The following is a 23,489-nucleotide window of genomic DNA, read 5'->3' as shown; positions in this document are numbered from 1 at the left end:
TAAAATAAAGCAACAAAAAAGACATCAAATCTAATTAATAGAGAATCTGAAGATCCACTTTGATACCAGATGACGCAACTGTATTAGCTGTGAATAACCATCCAATTCTTTTTGATTACTAAAAGAAAAGAAAAGCATGGCTTAACCCATCCCTCACACTGGCTCCTGATGACACGCGGAATAGTCTTAAGGACTCGTCGGTGACCCTTTATTCCTAATCACAAAAGGACGGTGGATAAACTTTAACAAAACAATAAAAAAAATTTGAAAAAAGCATGGGAAGAAAGAACGTAGAAGTGAGTGAAAGTAAAAGGAAAGCCAAAGAGAAAGCAGAAAAAAAAAAGAAAAAAAAAGCAGAGTAGTAGCCTCCACCACACCACCACTCCCATCTGGGCTTTATAAAAAAGCCATAGAACCCATTACAACTTCCCCCTTTTCCCTCTCTTCTCTCTCCCACACACACTTTCTTCCGCCATAGCTGCTATTCCAATGGGGTTCCACATCGAAGACCCTCTCTCCGGCTTCACAATAGGCCAGGCCATATACGAGGCTGCTCTCATCATTGCAGTTCTCAGATGGGTCTTCTGCTTCCTCTTCAGACTCATCAACGACACAACCACAACCTCCGAAGACAACCACCCACCTGAAACCTGTCCTCAGACCACAAGGGAAAGAGACACCACCCTTTTGCTCACCACCTTCGGAGAGATTAAGGACAGGCTCCCACAGACAGAGGACACGTGTGCGGTTTGTCTCAGCCAGCTGGAGGTGGAGGACGAGGTTCGGGAACTCATGAACTGTTACCACGTGTTCCACAGAGAGTGCATAGACCGATGGTTGGAGCACGAACACGATAATCACAACCCCACGTGTCCGCTCTGCAGAGCCCCTTTGCTGAATTCTTGCTGCCACCACTACTCCGCCGCTTGTCAGCCTCCTCCTCAGCCTAGTTGGGCCGTGGAGAGACTTCTCTATCTCTTCGGCGACGATTTGCTACCTTGCTAGTTACTTAGTTCTTTTGTTTTTCTTTCTAGATTCTGCACAAAAATAGCTTAGCCAAATATTCATTATTTGTTATCTTCATCTTACCTCGAATCATCATCTCTATTACCCTCGTGTATATGTTGCTGCGACAAAATAATCAGGACACCCACTACTTCGGGTCTCTGTGTGTATATATTCATATTTCTTTTCACATTTGGCTTATATTTCTTACTCTCTTCGATTCTTTAATTCTTATTGTTGTCTGATTATTGTACAAGGAACAGTGGTTTTGTTGTTCTGTTATCGTACGTTTAATTGGATCTCGGTTTAAGCTGTGTTCAAATGGAAAATTGTGGAGTTGAATAGGGTAATTCAGTTGGTGTCTCTGTTTAGTGACCGATTCACGTCGATGGTTAGATAAACCAGTTGGAATTCGAACTAAATGGTGGTTGAACTAGTTTGAGACATGGAACTTGTTAAATAAACCAGCTTCTTGTGTAAGACTCAAAAGTGAAAATGAAAATTAAACACAAGACCTGTCAATTACACAATTTTATCATCATTCTAAGGGAAATCTTCTGTGTGTGATTTGTGGGAGTTCTTAAAAATCATAACTTTCTATTTTACATGTTTCTTCCATTAGATTTTGTTGATGCAATGAAGTGTAGAAGCAGTTCGTATATCAGAAGTAGAGGAGTAAATCGCTATATTATTAAATTACATTATTATTATGATTATGAAATTACATTATCTTTAATCAATTTAACACTTTCCAATTCGATTTTGAAAATGCTCATTTGCTCTTCAAGAACAAATCACTTTTTTTATTTGAGACTTCTTTATTTTCTCATATTTCTTATCTGTGACTCTATGGTAAAATTTAGAAGCTTGAATCTTCTCGAGCTTTTGGAATAAAAGAGATGATTCATTACTTCATTAATTGACCAGGTATAGAATAATGGAAATTAGTGACACAAGAAAAGAACAAGTCACTGAAAATTTCACACGGATGTCATATTCTAATTTCTAATTACAAGTTACCATAGATAAAGGAAATCGTACAAAATATAAAATTACTAATGTTAAATTAATCACGATCTTTGGTTATATCATGGTGACATTTTAGTGCTTTCTTAGTTGAAAATGTTAGTGACTGGTGACATTTAAAAAAACGAAACTTGAACATAAGCTCAATGGAGATAAACAAATGTTGTTTTTTCCCCTGCTTTTGGGGGCAAACAAAATGATGACGAAGATTTCACTAACTTGGGATAATAACAAAAGTAAAACGATCAGAGAACCACTTAATCATATTTAATCTATGGGTTGAAAAAGTCATTCCATCAAAAACAGGTTGAGTAAAGAAATTATTCAAAACCTTGTTATGACGTGTTAAGACAATACTTTTATGAAAAAAAATTTTATAATATGACTAATCATTAAAATGTTGACCATACACAAATAATCATTTATAGCAGTAATACAAGTTTAAATTGCAAATAACTTTTTCTTAATTGTTGCCATTGAACTTACTTCTAAACCTCACAAACATCTATAAAAACAAAATTACTCCTTTAAACAGCATTTTAGTTAGTCAGATAATTCAAACACATTTGTCCGAGAAAGACAAAAATTCACTCTCAAACTTTTACGATTTATATTAATCAATATTAATAAAATAAAATGTAACGAAATATAATATATATATATATATATATATATATATATTTCAACGAAAATGTTTCATTTTAATGTACACTTTTAGATAGACGATTCTTTTTTCTTTTCTTTTTGTTGAAAATATTACATAGAAGGAGTATCTCTCTTTTTTCTGAAATGTAATAAATTAATTATAATTATTCTGTGAAAAAAGATAATCTACTTACTTTATGTTCATTTCATGTTAAGCCATGGTACCTTAATTAAATATTAGTGTGGGCCTAGTTTAGCCACACTTAAATATATATATTACATCAATAATTGAATGATAATTAATCACAATTATCATAGAGCCTTCAACTTTTTGTCTCAACTTAAGATACCTAAACGCGATTTTTTATATTCCCTTAGTACGTCATCTTCAACTTCTCACTCAAAATATTTATACAAATATATTATATATGTTCGTATGTAGTGGTTTTGTATGATCTATAAACAATGCAAACAACTATGGTTACATTTTTTAACATATTCTGCATACAACTATGGATAATGCATTAGCTCACGTTGACATTTATAATATAATAATAATAAAATTATTACGATAGTTATTATAACAAAAAAAAGTTACTACGATTTTATTATATTAATTAATAATATAATTGTATAAAAGTTAACAAAAACGTTTATTGAAATGACATCATATTTATATAATCGCTTAAATACCTTTTTGGTCCTTATTTTCGTAGTGGTTGTCGTGGATGGTCCTCATTTTCACAAAATATTTAAAATGGTCCTCAATTTTACCGAATGTTTAGAATGGTCATCATTTTCGCAATTCGTGTTTTATTTAGTCTTTTTTGTAACGCCGTTTAAATCATTAACGTAACATTTTACATGTGGCACGGTTTGTATTAGGGTGTGTTACGTGTACTGTACAGGTGGCTAATTAACGTTAATTTCTCAATTTATGGGAAATTTTGCAATTAGGGAAATTTCTTTATCTTCGTCTTTCTTGAGTTCAGATTTGCAGAGGAAGCATCTAATACTTGCCATTTTATCATTGGATTGCAGTTGCACTCTTCATTTCAATTTTCTAGTTAATCATCATCAACGAGGTAAGTGAGTTCAGGGTTCGGGGTCCTGGATCAACTATAAAAATCAAAGTGGAAAATGATAATGATGAAGCAATTTTTCAAAGGTTTTACTCCTGCTTAAAAGCATGTAAAGATTCATTTGTCTTCTGTAGACCCATCATAGGTTTGGATGATTGTTTTTTAAAAGGAAAATACGGAGGTGAGTTGTTGAATGTTATGGGTAGAGATGTTAATGATCAGTTACTGCCCTTAGCGTATGCTGTTGTGGAAGTTGAAAATAAAGAAACTTGGACATGGTTCTTGGAATTGCTTATTGGTGATCTTGGAGGTATTGACGTGTGTAGGACAATGACCTTTATGTCTGACCAACAAAAGGTATGTTTAATATATGTTCAATTTATTAATTTTTGTTTAATGTTGTAAGTACTAATAATCTTATCATTGCATAGGGATTAGTGCCTGCCATTCAGGACCTATTACCCACTGCTGAGCACAGGTTTTGCATGAGGCATTTGTATGCAAATTTCAAAAAAAGATTCTATGGCCAAAAATTAAAGATACTCATGTGGAAGGCTGCTAGGAGCACACACCCAGCAGCAGTTTGGGAAAGAGTGATGTTAACAATTAAAGAGTTAAATATTGATGCTTACAGATACCTTATTACTATACCTCCAAGGTATCTCTACTGTATAAATACCTAATTCTATACAGATACCTGATTTCTGTACAAATACCTGATATCAATACTGACGCTATTATTTATGCAGGTTCTGGTCCAAGTCTAGATTTAGTGGTCGAGCCATATACGACACAATTGTCAACAATATAAGTGAAACTTTTAATAGTGTCATAGTGGATGCAAGAGGCAAACCCATAATCACCATGCTCGAGGAAAACAGAGTTTATTTAATGGAAAGGTGGTTCACCAAGAGAAAAAAGGTTACAACTTTTGAAGGAAACATTTGCCCAAAGGTCCTTGACAGACTACATAAGGAAAAGGAGTTAACCAAATATTGGATCCCAAGGTTAGGTTTTTGTCTTTTTTTAACACAATCAACTTATTTGTGTACTGATATGTGTAATGATATTTGCAGCTGGTCAGGAGAAAAGATATTTGAAGTGAGGCACATATCCATGGTTGGAGATAAGTACACAGTGAATGTGGATGCTCAACATTGCAGTTGTAGGAAATGGCTTTTGACTGCTATCCCTAGCTGTCATGCTATTGCAACAATGAATTTCATCAATGTCAATGCTGAGGACTTCATACCAATCTGTTTCAGGAGATCCACCTATGAAGAAATATATCAATCCATCATCTTTCCAGTCAATGGTGAAGTGTTATGGGAAAGAGCTCCCTACCCTGACGTCCATCCACACCACATAAGAGAATCTTACCAGGAAGACCCAAGAAAAAAAAAAGGTTGGAAGAGTGGGAGTTGAGAAAGGATAACACATAAATCAACAAAGGAGGTCATAGAAAAAAATGTAGCATATGCCGTCAAATTGGACATAACATGAACAATTGCCCAGATAAGCCTGTGGATGAGCAGACTGCAACACCTGCTGAGACTGCACCAGATGCTCAAACTGCTGAGAATGCACCAACTGCTGAAACTTAAACAACTCAACCACCAAGGAATGAAGTGGAGAGTCAAGCAACACCACTACCAACACCAGAAGAACCATCTCAGGTATTTATGATGAAATTACAGATTAGGAGGAGGCCATGATAGTAGCTACAAACGTCTTAGTTATTTTTTAGAATTTCTGATGTAGAATTCATGATTGATGTACTGCATTTTGACTTTCCTTAAACTTCGTTCAATTTCACTTTTGTCGAACATTGATGTAGTGCATTTTAATGAGGATGAATTAATGTTATGAATTTAACTTCTTCCAGACTTATATCAATTTAATTTTTCCCAAACTTAAATCAATTTCACTTACTTCAATGCTTAGACTAAGATGTCATTTTGAACATGTTGGGACTAATATCAACATAATCAAACTAATTCATTTCTTCATTTAACAATAGTACAAAACAGATTGGACTTTAAAAGATTACACACAATAACAGTACGAATAATACAATAACAACTCAAATGAACCCTATTACTAATTGCAGCCTCTTCTCAGCAACCTTCAATGATTTCTCCAAATCATTAATCTGCCTCATTTGTGTCATGATGATGACATCCTTTTCATCAACACCACCATTTGAAAAAGTTGCAGCCCACATTATTGGAACCACCACTCTGTAAATCAATAAACCAAAAATTAAAACCAATTTATTATTAACACAAAAATAAAAAAAGATTGTACCCAAAATTTTCTACCAATATTCTTTGGAGTTCTTGTCATCCTCAAAACAACCATCTCTCTACAACTACAAGTCGGGGTTAATTCGTTTCTCGTTGAACCACCAATAGTGCACGAAGTGATACAACACGGTTGCCTCCAACGATTACAACCAGAGGTAAAGGAAGAAGATTGGGACCGTAACATACCTATATAATGGGATTGCAGGAAGAAGAAGATTGCAGCAATACCAATTGGGAATGGAGGAACAAGATTGCCAAAACTCACCAACTGCCCAAACATTCTCTACCAAAATCCTAGCTCACTTATTTATCCCCAAATATCTAATTAAGCCACCACCTGTACAGTACACGTAATACACCCTGATACAAATCGTGCCACATGTACAATACTCCGTTAATGATTTAAACGACGTTACAGAAAAGGACCAAATAAAACACAAATTGCGAAAATGGGGACCATTCTAAATATTCTGTAAAAATGAGGACCATTTTAAACATTATGTGAAAATGATGACCATTCGCAACAAACACTACGAAAACGAGGACAAAAAGTATTTAAGTCTTATATAATAATACAGATTACGAAATATAAATATTTTGAATTTACATCAATTAATGACTTGGGAGTGTTATATTGCTACTTTCATGCAGTTATTATTGTTCTCATTCTTAGTTCATTTTTAGGTTATATATTATTATCGGCTTGTTTATTTAAGATACTTTTCTTATCAGATTAAATTCATAATTTAGACGAAATATAAAATTTGGTTAGCTAAGAGTGATGACAGGACGTTAGACTTCTAATCAATACACACTCTTTAATATTTATTGCGTAACATTTGTAAGTGCGTGAATTGTTCTTAAGAGAGAAAAAAGTATAATATTTCCTTTTAAAAAATATAATTTATCTGAAACTAGTAAAAACAAGGTCGGCTAATTTATACAAACCTTTTGATAAACAATTTTTAAAAAAGAAAAAAAATTAATTTAATTATTTTGTAAATAATATTAATTGGTAAAATTTTATTAAAAAATATATATTTTGAACTCGTACATTGTCTAATTTTAGTTGAAGCTCATTTTTTTTTTTACTTATAAAAATAATGGGTTAAGAATGACATATTTTGCTAACTTCATTTCAAACACCGTGAAAAAAAAGTCCTATATCATTTATGAACATTTCATCATGAGAAGTGAAGATGAAGTCAAAATTGTATTCCTAACTAAAAGAGTATTTTGAATTGCAATTAAACTATGAAATTTTATAGATTACAAAATTTGTACTGCCGCTGGACTCTACAATCTAAAAAATTAAAAGGTCTAGAATATATAGATTCACATAAAGATTTAGTGTAAATGAGACATGAGTCTAATTCACACATAAGAAATTGTCTTCAATTTTAACTAAAAAATTTAAAACGATGAATTTAATCTTGTATAATATTTTACTTTTTTATTTTTAGTCATTATAAAACTTAGATTCATACTTGAATTTAAGGGATGACAACCAGAGATTGGATAGTTTAAGCAATTCGGTAGAGGCAAAAAGAAGGATAGAGGAGATGATATAACACTAGGTTATGTGTAGATATAAATAAGGGCCTTTTTGTCTTTTCAACATTTATGGAGGTGCAGACAGTAACCATGGTGTGAAAAGAACTTGCCCGTAATTTCTCTTAATCTAATTTAGCCCAAAAGGGAAAGCATGAGATTAGACCAATAAAAAACGAGAAGGGGGGAAAAACAAAATTAATATTGCAAAGTTGCCCCTGTGTCTTCTGAAATTGAGCTAATTCAACTTGGGGAAACAACATGGTTGGAATAGTATTGTTTTGGCAGTGCGAGACCAAAACAGACACAAAACATTTAAGACAGATCTACGCTCTTCTTTCTCTCCATTTCTCAGATCTCTGTCTCTTCCCCGTACTCTTTGCAGCTCCATTTCCTCTTCCCTCTTCCTCTCCGGTATCCAATTCCATCGCCGCCGGACAACTCGCATTCTCCGAGACTGAACGATCTCGTTTCCGATTTCGGATGATTTTCAATTCGATTCGCCTGCATTCCGATTCCGAATTGCGCGCCGCCTGCGATCCGTGACGCCGCTGAGAAACGCGCCTGACCGCAGAACAATTAAGTGAGAGGAAATGGCCGGAGGTGCAGCCGGGGGTTTCGTCACTCGAGCATTCGATTCTATGCTCAAGGAGTGTTATGGCAAGAAGTTTCCCGAACTCCAGAAAGCTATACAGAATTACACAGGTTTCAACCCTAGATCCCTGTTTCCACTTCTTTTTTCGCTATATAATGCCTTTAATCCTTTTTCATTGTTTTTCGTTTCCATTTAGATAAGATAATTATCCACTTCCGATGTTCGACTGGTCGCACTGATTATTTAGTTCGTCTAGTTACAATGATACCGGTAAATGGCTATGTCGCTGATTATTTAGTTATGTTTGGTGTGTGCTGTGTAATTGTATAGATATCACGAAAGAGGCCAGCCAGAAAAAGCAGAGCGAGGTCAATCAAGTTGCGCCCTCAGCTGAATCTGGCAGGTGAGCTGTTTCGGAATAAACGTTGATGATAGATAGAATGTTATTGATGCGTTTTGGAATATTGTGCATGCACGTTTGGTAATTCTTTTTATGGAAAGTGGGTAACAGTCCTTATTCGGCGGAAGTGTGATCGAGCTTTTGGTTTTAATATTTGAATAATGTTGTTTTTCTCTAGTGCGAATGAGACTGATGATGGAGTGGCAACTAGGACAGAAGCAGATCAGTCACAGAAGGCCGAGCATGCTTCAGACGACAGGCCTAAGACTGGAAACATTAATGTTGTTCTGGCTAGTGCCGGGAATACACTTGAAGGAGATGATGCAGAAATTGTTTTAAATCCACTTCGTCTTGCATTTGAGACTAAGAGCTTGAAAATCCTTGAATCAGCTTTGGATTGTCTTCATGTACATACCTTCTCGGCACTAATTGACAGTTGTTATCGCCGTTGTTCATACTAAATTGGTTACTTGCTCCGACTAATTATTCTTTATGCAGAAACTTATTGCGTATGACCATTTGGAGGGAGATCCTGGGTTAGAGGGTGGTAAAAATGTCCCATTGTTTACAGACATTCTAAACATGGTTTGCAGTTGTGTTGACAATTCATCACCTGACAGGTATGGAAATCACTATGCATATTAATGGTTACTCGATGTATACTTCCTGTTACACCTATTCATTTTTAAGAATCATGATGCAGTACCATTCTCCAAGTGCTGAAGGTTCTTCTTACTGCTGTGGCTTCTACAAAATTCAGAGGTATGTTTACTGTAATAGGAAAGAATGCATTGTTTTGTTATATATGTCTGCTGATAATATGCTATGCAAGGTATCTTCAAAATTCTATCGTGAGTTAAAGAACAAAAACGTCCTTACATGTACTTTAAATGATTAACCTAATGTTTATTTAAAGCTTAGAAGAAGGTTTTAGCTAAAGGAGATTAATTTACATGTTATGACCATAGCTGATATTGTTGGAAAACAATGGTAATGTACCCAAACAAAATAACCATAGGAAAAGAGTTGGCTCAGCATGACCTTAGTTTCCAATGTAATCTGTTTGAATGAATTATTTTGGTTTGGCTGCAATTTTATTCAAGCGAAAATGTTTGAGCAATTTAATTTTCTCCCTATTATTTGTTATATAATGTTTTTTTTTCTAAGAAAGTTATTTGGGTTTTCGTGTAGAAGTTGGCTTTGAATCTACTTTTTGTTTTGTCTTGGATATATATTCTCAAGGATTCACTTCCTTTCGACCATTGGTGTCTCTACCTTAGAAAATGTTTCTCTTGTTGAGAAAGACACTTTGGGGAAGTGTGTCTATTTTGGAGGTCTTTTTCTTTCCTTTACCATAAGTTTTAGGGTTATAAACTGGGGTTCTAGTTGCAATTGAATGTTGACAATAGTTGTTACGATGTCACGATGGCCAGGCAATTGTTGATGGGTTGACTTGTTTGAAGAATGAGTTTGGATAGTTCAATGAGCTAGGTCTGTTTATGCCCATTTATGATTCTAGCTTCAGCATTCTGCTGCTTGCGTGTAGGTTTTGTTTTACTAGATTCTCTTCATTTTATTATACTTCTCTTTTAGTTAATATTGGAAGTTGGGACGCTTCAATTAGGTGACTAAAGATGCTAAACTGTTGTGTCAAGGAGGGGAGAAAAAGAAATTTCATTAATGGAAATGACTAGATTACTAGTACACTCTCTTTCTTTCATGCATTATTGAAACATGTGTACAATTTGAGGCTTAGACCAATGTTTGTATACAAATTAATTTTACTGTCTTACATATATTTGTTGTGCTTTTACTGACCTTTCACCATGTCAGCATTGGTCGTTTATATTGGTGCTGTGATTAGAAAACCACCTTGCACTACCAGAAGACGTTTATTGCATTGATGTTTTTCTTTGTTTTTAATATGTTTATATTTATTTATTTTTGTATTTTTGAATTCTTATTTACATCATTCAGTACATGGTGAACCTCTACTGGGAGTTATCAGAGTATGCTACAATATTGCTCTGAATAGGTATTAATCATTTCCTTTGTCTTCAAGGCTTGTTATTGCTAATCTATTGTACTGAGATTAATTATTTTGGATTTGTAGCAAGAGCCCTGTAAACCAAGCAACATCAAAGGCAATGCTGACACAGATGATCAGCATCATTTTCAGAAGAATGGAAACTGATCCGGTGGGGCTTCTAAAATTCTCATTAAGTGCATATTTGGCTTATGGCTTTTGTAGTAAATGTTTTTTAAGTGCCCGTCAAAATTTCCAGGTTGAAGCTCCATCTGTTTCTGTGGGCCAAACAATATCAAAGGCACCTTCAGCAGAGAATTTGAACCCAAAATCTGATGAATCTTCAACTGGAGACTCAAACGAAAAAGAAACAAGTTTAGGTGATGCACTTACTCAAGCCAAGGATGCATCTCCAACATCTCTTGAGGAGCTTCAAAATCTTGCTGGGGGTGCTGATATCAAGGTAAATCAATTGTGTAGATATGTATGAAACCCTAGCATGCCCTTATGATGACAATATTGTATGTCTTGTATAGGGCTTAGAAGCAGTACTGGACAAGGCTGTGCATACGGAAGATGGTAAAAAGATAACACGGTATAAAACATGAATATGATATTGTTCTTTGGGATATGCATTTATGTTGTACTCTGAATAGGAGCTTAACTATTTATCTTCTGTAAAGTGGGATTGATTTGGAGAGCATGGGCATAGTAAAACGCGATGCTTTGCTGGTATTCCGCACTCTTTGCAAGGTTGGTTATCTCACTTTAACAAGAACATGGTGGTTATTTCTTCTGCACATTAACTATAGTTCACACTTTAAATTTTGCAGATGGGTATGAAGGAAGATAATGATGAAGTTACAACCAAGACGAGGATATTGTCTCTTGAGCTTCTTCAGGTCATACGGTGATTTCAGCTTCTATTACTTTTTAGTTAATAGGTGAAGAATAATGCACTGGCATGCAGAAGTAATTATTTGCTTTATTAATTAGAGGCTGACCTGCTGGTGCCTGGTACTTATATTTTATGTGGCTGACTTGGCATCACTCAATGATGTTACCCTTGGTTAAGATCTAGAATTGTGCATGTAATTGTTAGAAGCTGAGTGAACTACCTAACAAAACCTAAGATTTACTCCAGCCTTTTTCTATTGCATTCCAACACAAGGAAATAAAATTTATAATAATTTTTTTGCTGTTGATATTTAGTATTTAATGCTGAGCCTTAGGGAAGGATTACATCTTGTCTTTCTTTATCACTCTTCGAGATGTGCCATCTTTCTCTTAAATGAAATTGTAGATACCAGTTTTCGTATATTGTGTAACTTGGTGACTAAGTCTAAGACAATCACAGATTGAAGTGGTTTCCTAGCATATGATATTGATTAAGGGAAACGTAATTCTATATGGATTGCATTGGACTAGTTTGAACTACTTCATGAATCTGTTATCACTGCAATCCTTGTTAGAGCGAGACCTTTTATAAAAGAAAATAAAATAGTATTACTGAATAGTCAATGTTAACTAACTTACATATAAATATTTATCTCCCCCTTTCCCCAGTGTAATAATAGTCTCCTAAAACTTTAATACCCGTTCCAGCATGGTACAGAACTAACTTGCCAAGTTAGCAAGTTGTCCTAGCTTCTTCATTTCCCTCATTTATTTCTTCAGATATACTGTATACACCTTCTGAGCCCTTGATCTTGTTCATTAACCAGCTGGGCTTGATTTTTCCCAAAAGCCACTTTTGTCACATTATTCGACCAAACATTTTTGCTAGTTGATTTCTTCACCCACATGATAAATACGTAGATAATTTCCCTTTTGGATTCTTTCAGTAAATTATATTATTCATTAAAGTTAAAACCAGAAATATGTGGTGAAAGGAGATTGCAGCCTTGTACTCTGGTTAAAGAAATTATAGGGGTTGGAAACGGTGAGTGTATGCATGTGCAAGTAACCTTGTATTATTGAATATTTAGTAATTACTTTATTTTTCCATGAATTAAAGATTATAAGAAAGTTTCCATGTGAATGAATCCCACTAAGTAGCCACAAAAAGATTCCTCTGTGAGAAAATTCAAAATGAAGGACAAAATACGAAAAAAAGGCTGGGAATACAAAATATGCCTCAATTATTCAGAGGATCAAGGTTTTGTAAAGCTCTGAAAAGAAAAAACTCACTGTACAACTACAGGCTACTGCTGTTGAACTGTTGGTTCAAGAAATGTTTTTAAGAGCAATTACATGGCAAAACTAGTTTCCTATTGCTGATTGATATAATTTTTAGTTCTGCCCATTCTTAGGCTAGACTGTAGCATTATGTGGGAGTAGATAGGATAGGAGCAAATATTCCATCCTTGTTCTTCCACATTTGGTATTCAAGCTTTTCTTTCTATGAAAACTACTATTTTGACTGTCCACAGTCACATGTTTGTTATATTATTTTTCAGGGTTTGTTGGAGGGAGTCAGCCATTCATTTACAAAGAACTTCCATTTTATTGATTCAGTGAAGGCATATCTTTCATATGCACTGTTACGAGCTTCAGTTTCACAATCCCCTGTCATATTTCAGGTTTTTTGGAACAACATTATCTATCTTTGTGAAGGTATCTGTGTGTAAATTTTAATATCAATATTCTTTCTTGGCAGTACGCAACTGGAATATTCTTGGTGCTGTTATTGCGATTCAGGGAGAGTCTCAAAGTATGCATGTTATTCTGCAGAGTTTCTGGAAGCTTCTCCACAGTGAAATAATGTTAATGTGATGTCTCATTTGTTTTTCCACTATTTTGTTTCCAGGGGGAAATAGGGATCTTCTTTCCGTTGATTGTTCTTAGACCACTGGATGCTTTGGAATTTCCAGCCAACCAAAAACTCAGTGTTCTTCGGTATAATGTTTGCCCTAGTTGATTAAAAAATTACTAGTATTATGTCAATGAACTCTCTTGTTGTGTTCATTGTCATTCCCTTTCCTCATTAATTTAGTTTAGTATGGGTTTGCAGGATGTTAGAGAAAGTATGTAAGGATCCACAGATGCTTGTTGACATCTTTGTGAATTATGATTGTGATCTTGAGGCGCCGAACTTGTTTGAACGAATGGTATAATCTTACTGAACAGTATATCAGGGCATTACAGACAGCATGCAAATCAGTTATTTCCTCTTTGATAAATATAGTAATCTTTTATTTTCTAAACCAATGTATGTAGGTTACTACTCTATCCAAAATAGCTCAAGGGACTCAAAATTCTGATCCAAATTCAGTTGTTGTTTCTCAGACAGCTTCAATTAAAGGCTCGTCACTTCAAGTAGGTTTAGTTGTTTTCTTTTGGAAATCATTAGTTTGTTGAATGGATGTTTTTGATGAAAGTTGGTGATTGATCCCATTTTCTGTCTTTCTCAGGGTCTTGTGAGTGTGCTTAAATCTCTGGTTGATTGGGAGCAATCTCATAGGGATTTGGAAAAGTTAAAGATTAATCAGCAAGAAGGGATCTCAGCTGAAGATTCTTCTGAAATAAGAGTCCGGGAAGATGTGACTAGTGATTTTGAGAAGGCTAAGGCTCATAAATCCACGTTGGAGGCTGCCATTGCTGAGGTATATATCATGCATTCTTTAAGTATTTTAACAGGGAAGGGGAAATTTGTCTTAACCTTCTTTTGCATAATGATCAAGTTATGGTTGGGGTCTGACTTACGGTTTTAATAATCTTTTAGTTCAACAGAAAACCAATGAAGGGGGTGGAGTATCTAATATCAAACAAGTTGGTGGAAAAAACACCTGCTTCAGTTGCTCAATTTTTGAAAAACACTCCCAGTTTGGATAAGGTTGTGACTCTTCACTATTATTTTTTATCTACCATTGCATCTAAATTTGTTCTGGAATATGTAAATGTTTGTTTTTTTCAGGCTACAATTGGTGACTATTTAGGTCAACATGAAGAGTTCCCCCTTGCCGTGATGCATGCTTATGTAGATTCAATGAAATTTTCTGGATTGAAATTTGATACTGCAATCAGGGAGTTTCTTAAAGGATTTCGACTTCCTGGGGAAGCTCAAAAGATAGATCGGATCATGGAAAAGTTTGCAGAGAGGTAATGGCTTTTTTGTACATGCAGATTCCCTCCATATCCCCTTTCCCAAGTGGCGATCGGTTTCCTATCTGTAGAACTGTGATTGAATAATTAGAAGTATCCATTTATGCATCTGTGTTGGAATCTCCTGAATGCTGGATATTGTAGATGATATGTGCACAATAATTATTCATCATTATTCTTGTTTAGGAGTTTTATTACCAGGTCATTTGTTTAACCAGTGTGCTTGTCATTTATTGATTTCCTTGAACCTACCTAGTGGGAAGAAAGGAAAACTTTGATAGTTCTATTTGTTACTCTTCATGTGGACTGAGGTTAAGATGTCTCGGTGTTTTGCGAGGTGTCAAATCTTGGTTGATTGTCATGTTATAATGATCCATTTCGATTGGTTGGTCCAAGATCAAGACTGTTTTATGTATATTGTGTCTTATACTTTATATTTCATTGGCTTGACACCTTTTACCTGTACCAATAGTTTATATCTTTTGTGCATGTTGTCTATACAGATACTGTGCAGACAATCCAGGCCTTTTCAAAAATGCAGATACTGCATATGTGCTAGCTTATGCTGTTATTATGTTAAATACTGATGCTCATAATCCAATGGTGTGGCCCAAGATGGCCAAGTCAGATTTTGTTCGCATGAATGCTAGGGATGATCCAGATGAATGTGCTCCTAGAGAACTACTGGAAGAGATCTATGATTCTATTGTCAAAGAGGAGATTAAAATGAAAGATGACACATCTTTAATTGGAAAAAGCAGCAGACAGAAGCCAGATGGTGAAGAAGGACGGCTTGTCAGTATCCTTAATCTGGCTCTCCCTAAAGGAAAGTCATCAGGTGATGCCAAGTCTGAAAGTGAGGCTATTATTAAGAAAACACAAGCTATATTCAGGAATAAAGGGGTGAAAAGAGGAGTTTTCTACACTGCCCAACAGATTGAACTTGTAAGGCCCATGGTTGAAGCTGTTGGGTGGCCTTTGCTTGCTACTTTTTCTGTAACTATGGAGGAAGGTGATAACAAGCCTCGAGTTGTTTTGTTGATGGAGGGATTTAAAGCTGGCATACATATTACGTTTGTGCTTGGGATGGATACCATGCGATATGCATTTCTAACATCTCTCGTTAGGTATAGATTCCAGTATCCCACCATCATCCCCCATCCCCAAAAAAGTGTTGCTTTGATTATTACAAGTTATCTGCTTTTTCTCTATATTAACATGCTAAGGAATTGTGCATGGAAATACTGAATGGAAACTTTGATGCTTCGTAAGTTGACCAGGTTCATTTAGTTTCTTTTTTGACACCTCAGGTTTACTTTCTTGCATGCCCCCAAGGAAATGCGTAGTAAAAATGTGGAAGCTTTACGCACATTATTGATCCTGTGTGATTCAGATATGAATGCTCTTCAAGACACATGGAATGCAGTTCTGGAATGTGTTTCTCGCCTTGAATTTATAACATCAACTCCTTCAATTTCTGCTACTGTTATGCAAGGGTCAAATCAAATCTCCAAGGATGCTGTTGTTCAATCTCTGAGAGAATTAGCTGGGAAACCTGCTGAACAAGTTTTTATGAATAGTGTCAAACTACCTAGTGATTCAGTTGTGGAATTCTTCACTGCTCTCTGTGGTGTATCAGCTGAAGAGCTAAAACAAACTCCAGCTCGTGTCTTCAGCTTGCAGAAGCTTGTTGAAATTAGTTATTACAATATGGCTCGCATACGTATGGTATATCTTTTACCAACTGTCAGTTGCATAATTTTTATTCATCATTTTAGTGTTTCATGTCTTACCTTTGCCAGTTTTTTCTGCTCACTTTATTTTGAGTTATTAGACTTTTTGTTATTGTTAATTTTTTATTTGAATGCATTGTTTCCTTGAGGAAATTTAATAATTGGATTAGTTTATGCATATATAAATAATGCACATATCTGTACGTGTATAAATGCTTTGATAATTACTGATTACAGAGGAATCATATAAAGGTGTCATTTTTCTCTAGCTGTCTGTTATCACTTATAAGTTTTGGTTTCATTCCCTTAATTGTTGAACTATTCTGTCCTTCGATCCCATTTATAATATTGTCTTTTGATGCTGCTCTGAATTCATTTCTAAGCTCTAATTGTTATGTTTTTAAGGTCTGGGCTAGAATCTGGACTGTTCTAGCAAATCACTTTATATCAGCTGGGAGTCATCATGATGAGAAAATTGCTATGTATGCAATAGATTCTCTAAGACAGCTTAGTATAAAGTATTTGGAGCGTGCTGAACTGGCGAAGTTTTCATTCCAAAATGATATTCTCAAACCATTTGTTGTTCTTATGCGAAATAGTCCAAGTGAATCCAAAAGGAGGCTAATTGTTGACTGCATTGTCCAGGTGTTGTAGGCATAATTTCTTATTATTCTCACATTTGAGCTTAATATCATTGGATAAATTAACTGAAGTTCGGCTGGAACTGTTGCCTATTTCAGATGATAAAATCTAAGGTTGGGAGCATAAAGTCTGGGTGGCGTAGTGTATTTATGATATTTACAGCTTCTGCAGATGATGAATTAGAATCAATTGTGGAGAGTGCATTTGAAAATGTTGAGCAGGGTAGGAATGATATTCTTTGATTGTGTCATTGCAGTCTACAATTGTGATTATGGTGTATCTAACACGTTGAAACTTTACAGTCATCTTAGAACACTTTGATCAAGTAGTGGGCGACTGTTTCATGGATTGCGTGAATTGTCTGATTAGATTTGCCAACAACAAAAGTTCACATCGCATTAGTTTGAAGGCTATTGCACTCCTGCGGATCTGTGAGGACCGTCTTGCAGAGGTTTGCTGGGTTATCTGTAGGAAATTGCTTTTCTGAATTTGAAGGCTTCACACACCACACAAAAGAATGCATGCTCACAGACATTAATAGTAAAAAATGGGTAGTTGTTCATTTCAAAGTCCAGTAACTTTGGCACACTGGAGTTGTCTTCCATCTACTTGTTTTTATGAGGGTTTGATATCTCAGTACAGAGATGTACAGTGTTGGAAGCTAAACTGTTTTAATATCAGTTTTTCAAATGTTCAATCTTTTCACAAGCTGAGAGACATCTCAGTTAAATGAAAAGCTCCGTATTGCACTGATATCTAATGTTCAAAACAGAAATCTATGAAAAAAGGGAGCATGCTAACTTAGCTCATGATTTTGAGTAATGTGTGATTGTGATTAAATGTACATTGTTTAAGGATTTGAAACTGTATTCACTTTTACTGTCAATGGTTAGTTCTTTCCTTGCATTGACACCCCTCTTTTAAGTGGTTTTAATTGTTTTTTGCTTTAGGGTCTTATTCCTGGAGGTGCTTTAATGCCCATTGATGCTAATTTGGATGCGACTTTGGAAGTAACTGAGCATTATTGGTTCCCAATGCTGGCTGGTTTGTCTGATCTAACCTCAGATCAAAGGCCAGAGGTCAGAAGTTGTGCTCTTGAAGTCTTGTTTGATTTATTGAATGAAAGAGGTAGCAAGTTCTCCACATCATTTTGGGAGAGTATTTTTCATCGAGTTCTATTTCCAATTTTTGATCACGTGAGACATGCTGGGAAAGAGGGCTTTACTTCAACCGGTGATGATTGGTTTCGTGAAACAAGCATACATTCGCTTCAGTTGCTATGCAACCTTTTCAACACATTCTATAAGGTAGTGATCTAAAACAATATTGTTCTCTATTCTTGTAACTTAAACAAACATGCATGTGAAAATTTCTCAACAAAAGTTAGCAAACATGGTGTCATAGTTTTGACGGAAAATTGCCCATGTTGACTTTGTTAGTTTATTGGATTAGATTCTTATGTTATGTTATAAATATGTATGAAATTCAGGTTCATAATTTATATGATTACTGTTAAATATCAAAATAGTTACTAATGAGGAATCTTGCTTCCAGGAGGTTTGTTTTATGTTGCCTCCGCTACTAGGTCTGCTGTTAGATTGTGCTAAAAAAACAGATCAAACAGTGGTCTCGATAGCTCTTGCTGCTCTGGTGCATCTCATTGAAGTCGGTGGACACCAATTCAGTGCGACTGACTGGGATACTTTACTTAAAAGCATAAGGTGCAATTTCTTTTTCTATTTTCTGAACCTCCATTTTAGTTAATATCAACTATAACACATCTATTTAATATTAATTTCCAGAGATGCTTCATATGCTACACAACCTTTAGAGCTGCTTAATGCATTAACTTTCGAAAATATGAGAAACCCGGGAAGCATTATTAGTGATTCTGAAGGCAACCCAGGGGACAGTGGTGCCATCAGGTCTGTTGACAATGAGGTAATGGCTGATCATCAACTTAATGTCAATAGTAATGGGAAATTATCCCCATTGGCATCCTCAAACACAAATGCTGATGAAGTTGAAGATTCTGCATCACAGACCAATGTAGATCAGTCTGAAGGTTAGTTTTGTTTTTTTTTTTTTTCAAATTTTCTTTATAGTTTAGTGTGCGTGAAAGCATGCTCAGGCACAAAAGTGAGAAGTGGTATTAGTTATCAAAAGATTTGTCAAAGTTACCTTGGTAAAAAAAAGTGAAATATCTTATTCAAAATCCCCAAATCTCATGGTGGGGCCTTAGAAGCTACATTAAATTGGAAAAATGAAGAATGAATTGGGCATTAATTGATACTAAAGAGAAAATCAATTTGGTTGACACCATCAAGGAATTGTTTATTATTGTAGGTCTTCCATCTCCATCAGGAAGATCTCCCAAAACTGCAGATGGTGGAGGTTTCCAGCGAAGTCAAACCTTGGGTCAACGGATTATGGGAAATATGGAAAATCTCTTCCTTCGAAATCTTACAAAATCTAAAAGCCATGTATCTGATGCTTCTCAACCATCTTCTCCAGTTAAGGTATAGTGTTTCTTTAATGCACTGCTAAATTGACCTTTATTATCCTGTGAATACATCTCTTATATCACTCTGTTTTAGGTTGCTGATACTGTAGAGCCAGATACCAAGAATGAGGAGAGTCCTTTCATGGCAACTGTCAGGGGAAAGTGCATTACACAGATATTACTTCTTGGTGCTATTGATGGTATTCAGGTCTGTGTGTCTTTTTCTTTGTTCAGATCTCATTTTTTGGGGTACCCTTAAATTTCTGTTATTTGACGGCTTAGATTCTGTAAAGGATAAGGGAAAGGTTTTCCCTTGTTTTTCTCCTCTCATTAAGGTCTTAGAAAAATTTCCGTTTGAGGAAGTACCTCTTTCACACTGTATATTATATATACGAGGAATAGATTAGGTATGTAATTTGAGACCCCTCTGTTTAAAGATTTGATGGTTGAGTGAGTTTGGAATCCATCACCTTCTAGCCAAAAATTTCTTGATGAGGACTTTGATTATAAGATGGTATCTTCTTCCAACTATGTTTTTTCTAATTATTTGCAGAAGAAATATTGGGCTAAGTTAAAAGCACAGCAGAAGGTTTCTATAATGGACATTTTGCTGTCTGTGTTGGAGTTTGCTGCTTCATATAACTCATCCACCAATCTTAGAACTCGTATGCACCAAATTCCTGATGAAAGGTAATGCAAAATTCAATATCTAATTGCCTTATTTTTGTTCTGGTGGAATTGGTTGACATTGGAATGGAGGACTTCAAGCATCACTAAATTTTTCTTGGATAGGCCACCAATAAATCTTCTTCGTCAGGAATTAGCTGGTACTGGCATATATCTCGAAATCTTGCAAAAAGCAACTACTTGCTTTGAAACAAAAAAGGCAGACTCTGATGGATTTCAAGATGCAGACTCTACAGAAGTTAATGGCTTGAGTATTGCTTTAGATCTTGATGCTGAACAGAAGTTTGAAAGGTTAGCTGAGGAGAAGCTGGTGTCTTTCTGTGAACAAGTGCTCAGGGAGGCATCTGATCTCCAGTCAAGTACCGGAGAAGCCAATAACATGGATATTCATCGAGTCTTAGAACTGCGTGCTCCCATCATTGTTAAGGTTGGAAGTTTATTCTTCATGATAATATATGAAAGTTGACTTGCCTTCTATTCAGTGTCATAGTGTTGCCAGTCGTATACTTCTTGATTAGTGCATATTGCAAATATTTCAGCCGATGGTGTAAATATAATTTATTTCAAGAGCTATTAAATATCTAAATAGAGTTTTTTTATAATTTATACTATTAGTGAACAAGATATCACCACCAGTTTCAAGCTTCTATTGTTTATGAATAGCCGAATTATCATGATGTGGCGCTTGCTTGTGAATTGCATAACCTGACATACCAACCCTTTGAACTTAAAATAGGATTTGTTGAAATGATGAATTTTGTAGATTGATTTGTATCAGATATCATAAAAAAGTCCCAAGTCCTCTTTCCGTATTATGAGAAGTAAAAACTCTCAAGTCTCAACCTGTCTGTCTTGAATGGCAAGTATTGCTTCTTTACAAAATTTGCTGCTTTATAATCAAAGATGCTCTGCCCATACTTGTTTTACGGGATTTGCCATGCCCTATATAAAAAGACTGGGTGGATGTTCTGCGTTCTTTGTTTTCTTCTTATTTCTTTCAGTTTTTTTCCACACTTATTATTTTTCAAATGTTTTGAATACCCTGACCCTAGTCTGTTTTTCCCTTTTTTTAGTTTCTTTTTTCTATAACACATTCAATTAAAGGGGTAGTCCGCTAGAGTTTTTTTCAATATAGTTCGATGATAGTCATTGCAACTTATGTTTTATGTGTTCATTTATGCGCTAATAAATTATTTATTTACCTTGTAGGTGCTTCAAAGCATGAGTTTTATGAACAATATGATTTTTAGAAGACATCTAAGGGAATTATACCCTTTGCTAACAAAACTTGTTTGCTGTGACCAGGTAATTTCTTGTTTCTACAATTATTCAAGGCTGCTTTTTGATTGATTGTTTTGATAATTATTTTGGCTGCAGACGTTATTTTTGTGATTCTTCAGCTGCTGCTATATGTATGTTTCCTATGTCATTATTTCGCTGTGTTCGCAATATATGCTTGTGTCAATGAAAAAGAATAGTTTAATATGATTTCATTAAATAATTTAAATCTCACAAGAATTGGTCTGAAAATTAGAGATGGAAAGATCATTGTTTGGCTCCATTTAGGTGTTTGTCTTTTTGTCATTATTTTGTTTCAATGGCTAATATGGTTCTTACACCGGCCAATCTATTTTTGGTTTAGCCTAGCACATAAAATCCATATAATTTGATCTTCATATGGCATTGCCGCATTGCAAACTTATTACGAATCTATCCTTTTTATCTAATGAAGTTATAACAGTGTTATATTTGGTCTATACTTGGTATCGCTCTTTGTTTCATTATTTGTCCAGGAGAAGAAAATTAAACTACATTTTGGTCATTCCGTGCAAGAAAACTCTACATGACATCTCATTTTTCGTGTTAGTCATTTCAAGAAAAATACTCTAATACCGTTATAACTTAAGTAAATGTTGGGGGAGCTCTTGGTGATTTATTCCGAGCACAGCTGATGGGTGTTGTTAAGAAAGGAAACCTTGTGTGTTGAACTGATTATCCTTTGTTTTGAACAGATGGATGTTCGGGGAGCTCTTGGTGATTTATTCCAAGCACAATTGAAACCTCTTTTACCATAACCATCTCATAATGCCGCTGTTAGGATTCTCAGATATAAATTTCAGGGCATTGGCCCGATATCAGTTTTAGATGGCTTGGAAAGAAATATGATAGCATTTTTTTGTATTAATCTTCTTATGGAAATTTTTTGTGCATGTACCAACAGTTTTGTAGAAAGGCAATAGAAATGTAATTTTGATTTCATCTGACGTCTCCCACTATTCGTTTGCACTCAGCTCAATTTGTTTGTGCAGTATTCGGACAATAGGTGAAAGCTCTGAGTGAGGTTTCGTATGAGTCTTTTGTTGTATGATAATAGATGAATACCATGTGAAACCCTTGTGTCTTTCACGATGAGAGTATCAATTATTTGCTATTCGTAATGTACTACTGAAGGAAAAAGGCAGCTGCAATCCCTCCACCCTTTCCCTTTCCTTCATTCTTTTTTGGTGTGCAGTTTCTTCCTCCACCTCCATACATTTCTTCCCTATCTCGTATCAATTTTTATATTCTGAATTATGCAATTTGAAATAGGAATTTTGTATTTTAGAATCTACAATCTAAAATATATTTCTTATTTTACGTTTCAGAATGTAAAATTCAAAATATATTTTCTATTGTATTTCTGAATGTATAATTTGAAATACAAAAATTGTATTATTAGAATGTACAGAGATACAAAAATTGCATCTAAATTGTATAATTCAGAATATAATTGTGTTTCGGATCATTATGTAAATGAAAATACATTTTGACTTTATATTTTGGGATATATAATTGGAAATAAAAAATATTATATTTCAAATTAAACATTTTAGAAGATAAAAGCTTTATGGAGGTACAGGCTGAAATGAAAGAAATGGCCTTTTTGGTGACATGTTCAGATCTTAGGCCTATGGATCTTACAGTTCTGCTGTTAATTGTTGAAGCGGACTTAAAGTCTAAGGGTGCTGAATGTCAGCTCATTTTACGAAAATATATATACAGCTTTTACTTCTTTCAAACTTTCAGTTTTTTTTTTTCATCTTCTCAAATTTCTGAAATGCTCATTTTATTCTCTTTTGGAGTTTTTGGAATAAGATTTTCATAATAAATTTTTTGAAATGAAATATTTGAAACGATCATTTTG

General features: G+C 34.9%; 3 protein-coding genes across 3 annotated transcripts; all 3 read left to right on the top strand.

Annotated features, from left to right (window-relative positions):
• The first annotated feature begins 384 nt into the window (after positions 1 to 384).
• Positions 385 to 1,195, top strand: LOC114178179 (RING/U-box superfamily protein). Its single transcript, XM_028063936.2, has one exon. It carries the CDS (start codon positions 490 to 492, stop codon positions 1,003 to 1,005), a length of 516 nt encoding a protein of 171 aa, XP_027919737.1. The 5' UTR covers positions 385 to 489; the 3' UTR covers positions 1,006 to 1,195.
• Positions 1,196 to 3,956: 2,761 nt separating this feature from the next.
• Positions 3,957 to 8,161, top strand: LOC146888021 (uncharacterized). Its single transcript, XM_085670491.1, has 5 exons — positions 3,957 to 4,115; positions 4,190 to 4,416; positions 4,508 to 4,765; positions 4,835 to 5,073; positions 8,001 to 8,161. Exons 1-5 carry the CDS (start codon positions 3,957 to 3,959, stop codon positions 8,159 to 8,161), a joined length of 1,044 nt encoding a protein of 347 aa, XP_085526617.1.
• On the top strand, positions 7,889 to 22,564 carry ATMIN7 (HOPM interactor 7). The gene is made up of 33 exons (XM_028064740.2): positions 7,889 to 8,320; positions 8,541 to 8,613; positions 8,789 to 9,017; positions 9,109 to 9,230; positions 9,314 to 9,372; positions 10,588 to 10,645; positions 10,724 to 10,808; positions 10,896 to 11,099; positions 11,173 to 11,231; positions 11,320 to 11,389; positions 11,470 to 11,538; positions 13,096 to 13,218; positions 13,296 to 13,349; positions 13,446 to 13,534; positions 13,650 to 13,746; positions 13,856 to 13,954; positions 14,050 to 14,241; positions 14,361 to 14,471; positions 14,553 to 14,737; positions 15,244 to 15,867; positions 16,051 to 16,468; positions 16,879 to 17,118; positions 17,214 to 17,337; positions 17,418 to 17,566; positions 18,066 to 18,422; positions 18,670 to 18,836; positions 18,918 to 19,180; positions 19,462 to 19,634; positions 19,713 to 19,826; positions 20,172 to 20,308; positions 20,411 to 20,732; positions 21,515 to 21,610; positions 22,318 to 22,564. The coding sequence occupies exons 1-33, from the start codon at positions 8,209 to 8,211 to the stop codon at positions 22,378 to 22,380; spliced, it is 5,337 nt and encodes a 1,778-aa protein (XP_027920541.2). The 5' UTR covers positions 7,889 to 8,208; the 3' UTR covers positions 22,381 to 22,564.
• Positions 22,565 to 23,489: the final 925 nt, after the last annotated feature.

The sequence above is a fragment of the Vigna unguiculata genome, chromosome 3, assembly GCF_037176805.1.
Source record: "Vigna unguiculata cultivar grain cowpea cultivar isolate G323 ecotype 2 chromosome 3, ASM3717680v1, whole genome shotgun sequence".
Classification (NCBI taxonomy): Eukaryota; Viridiplantae; Streptophyta; class Magnoliopsida; order Fabales; family Fabaceae; genus Vigna; species Vigna unguiculata.
Note: the sequence above shows the minus strand (reverse complement) of the source record. Positions and strands in the feature narration are given on the sequence as shown.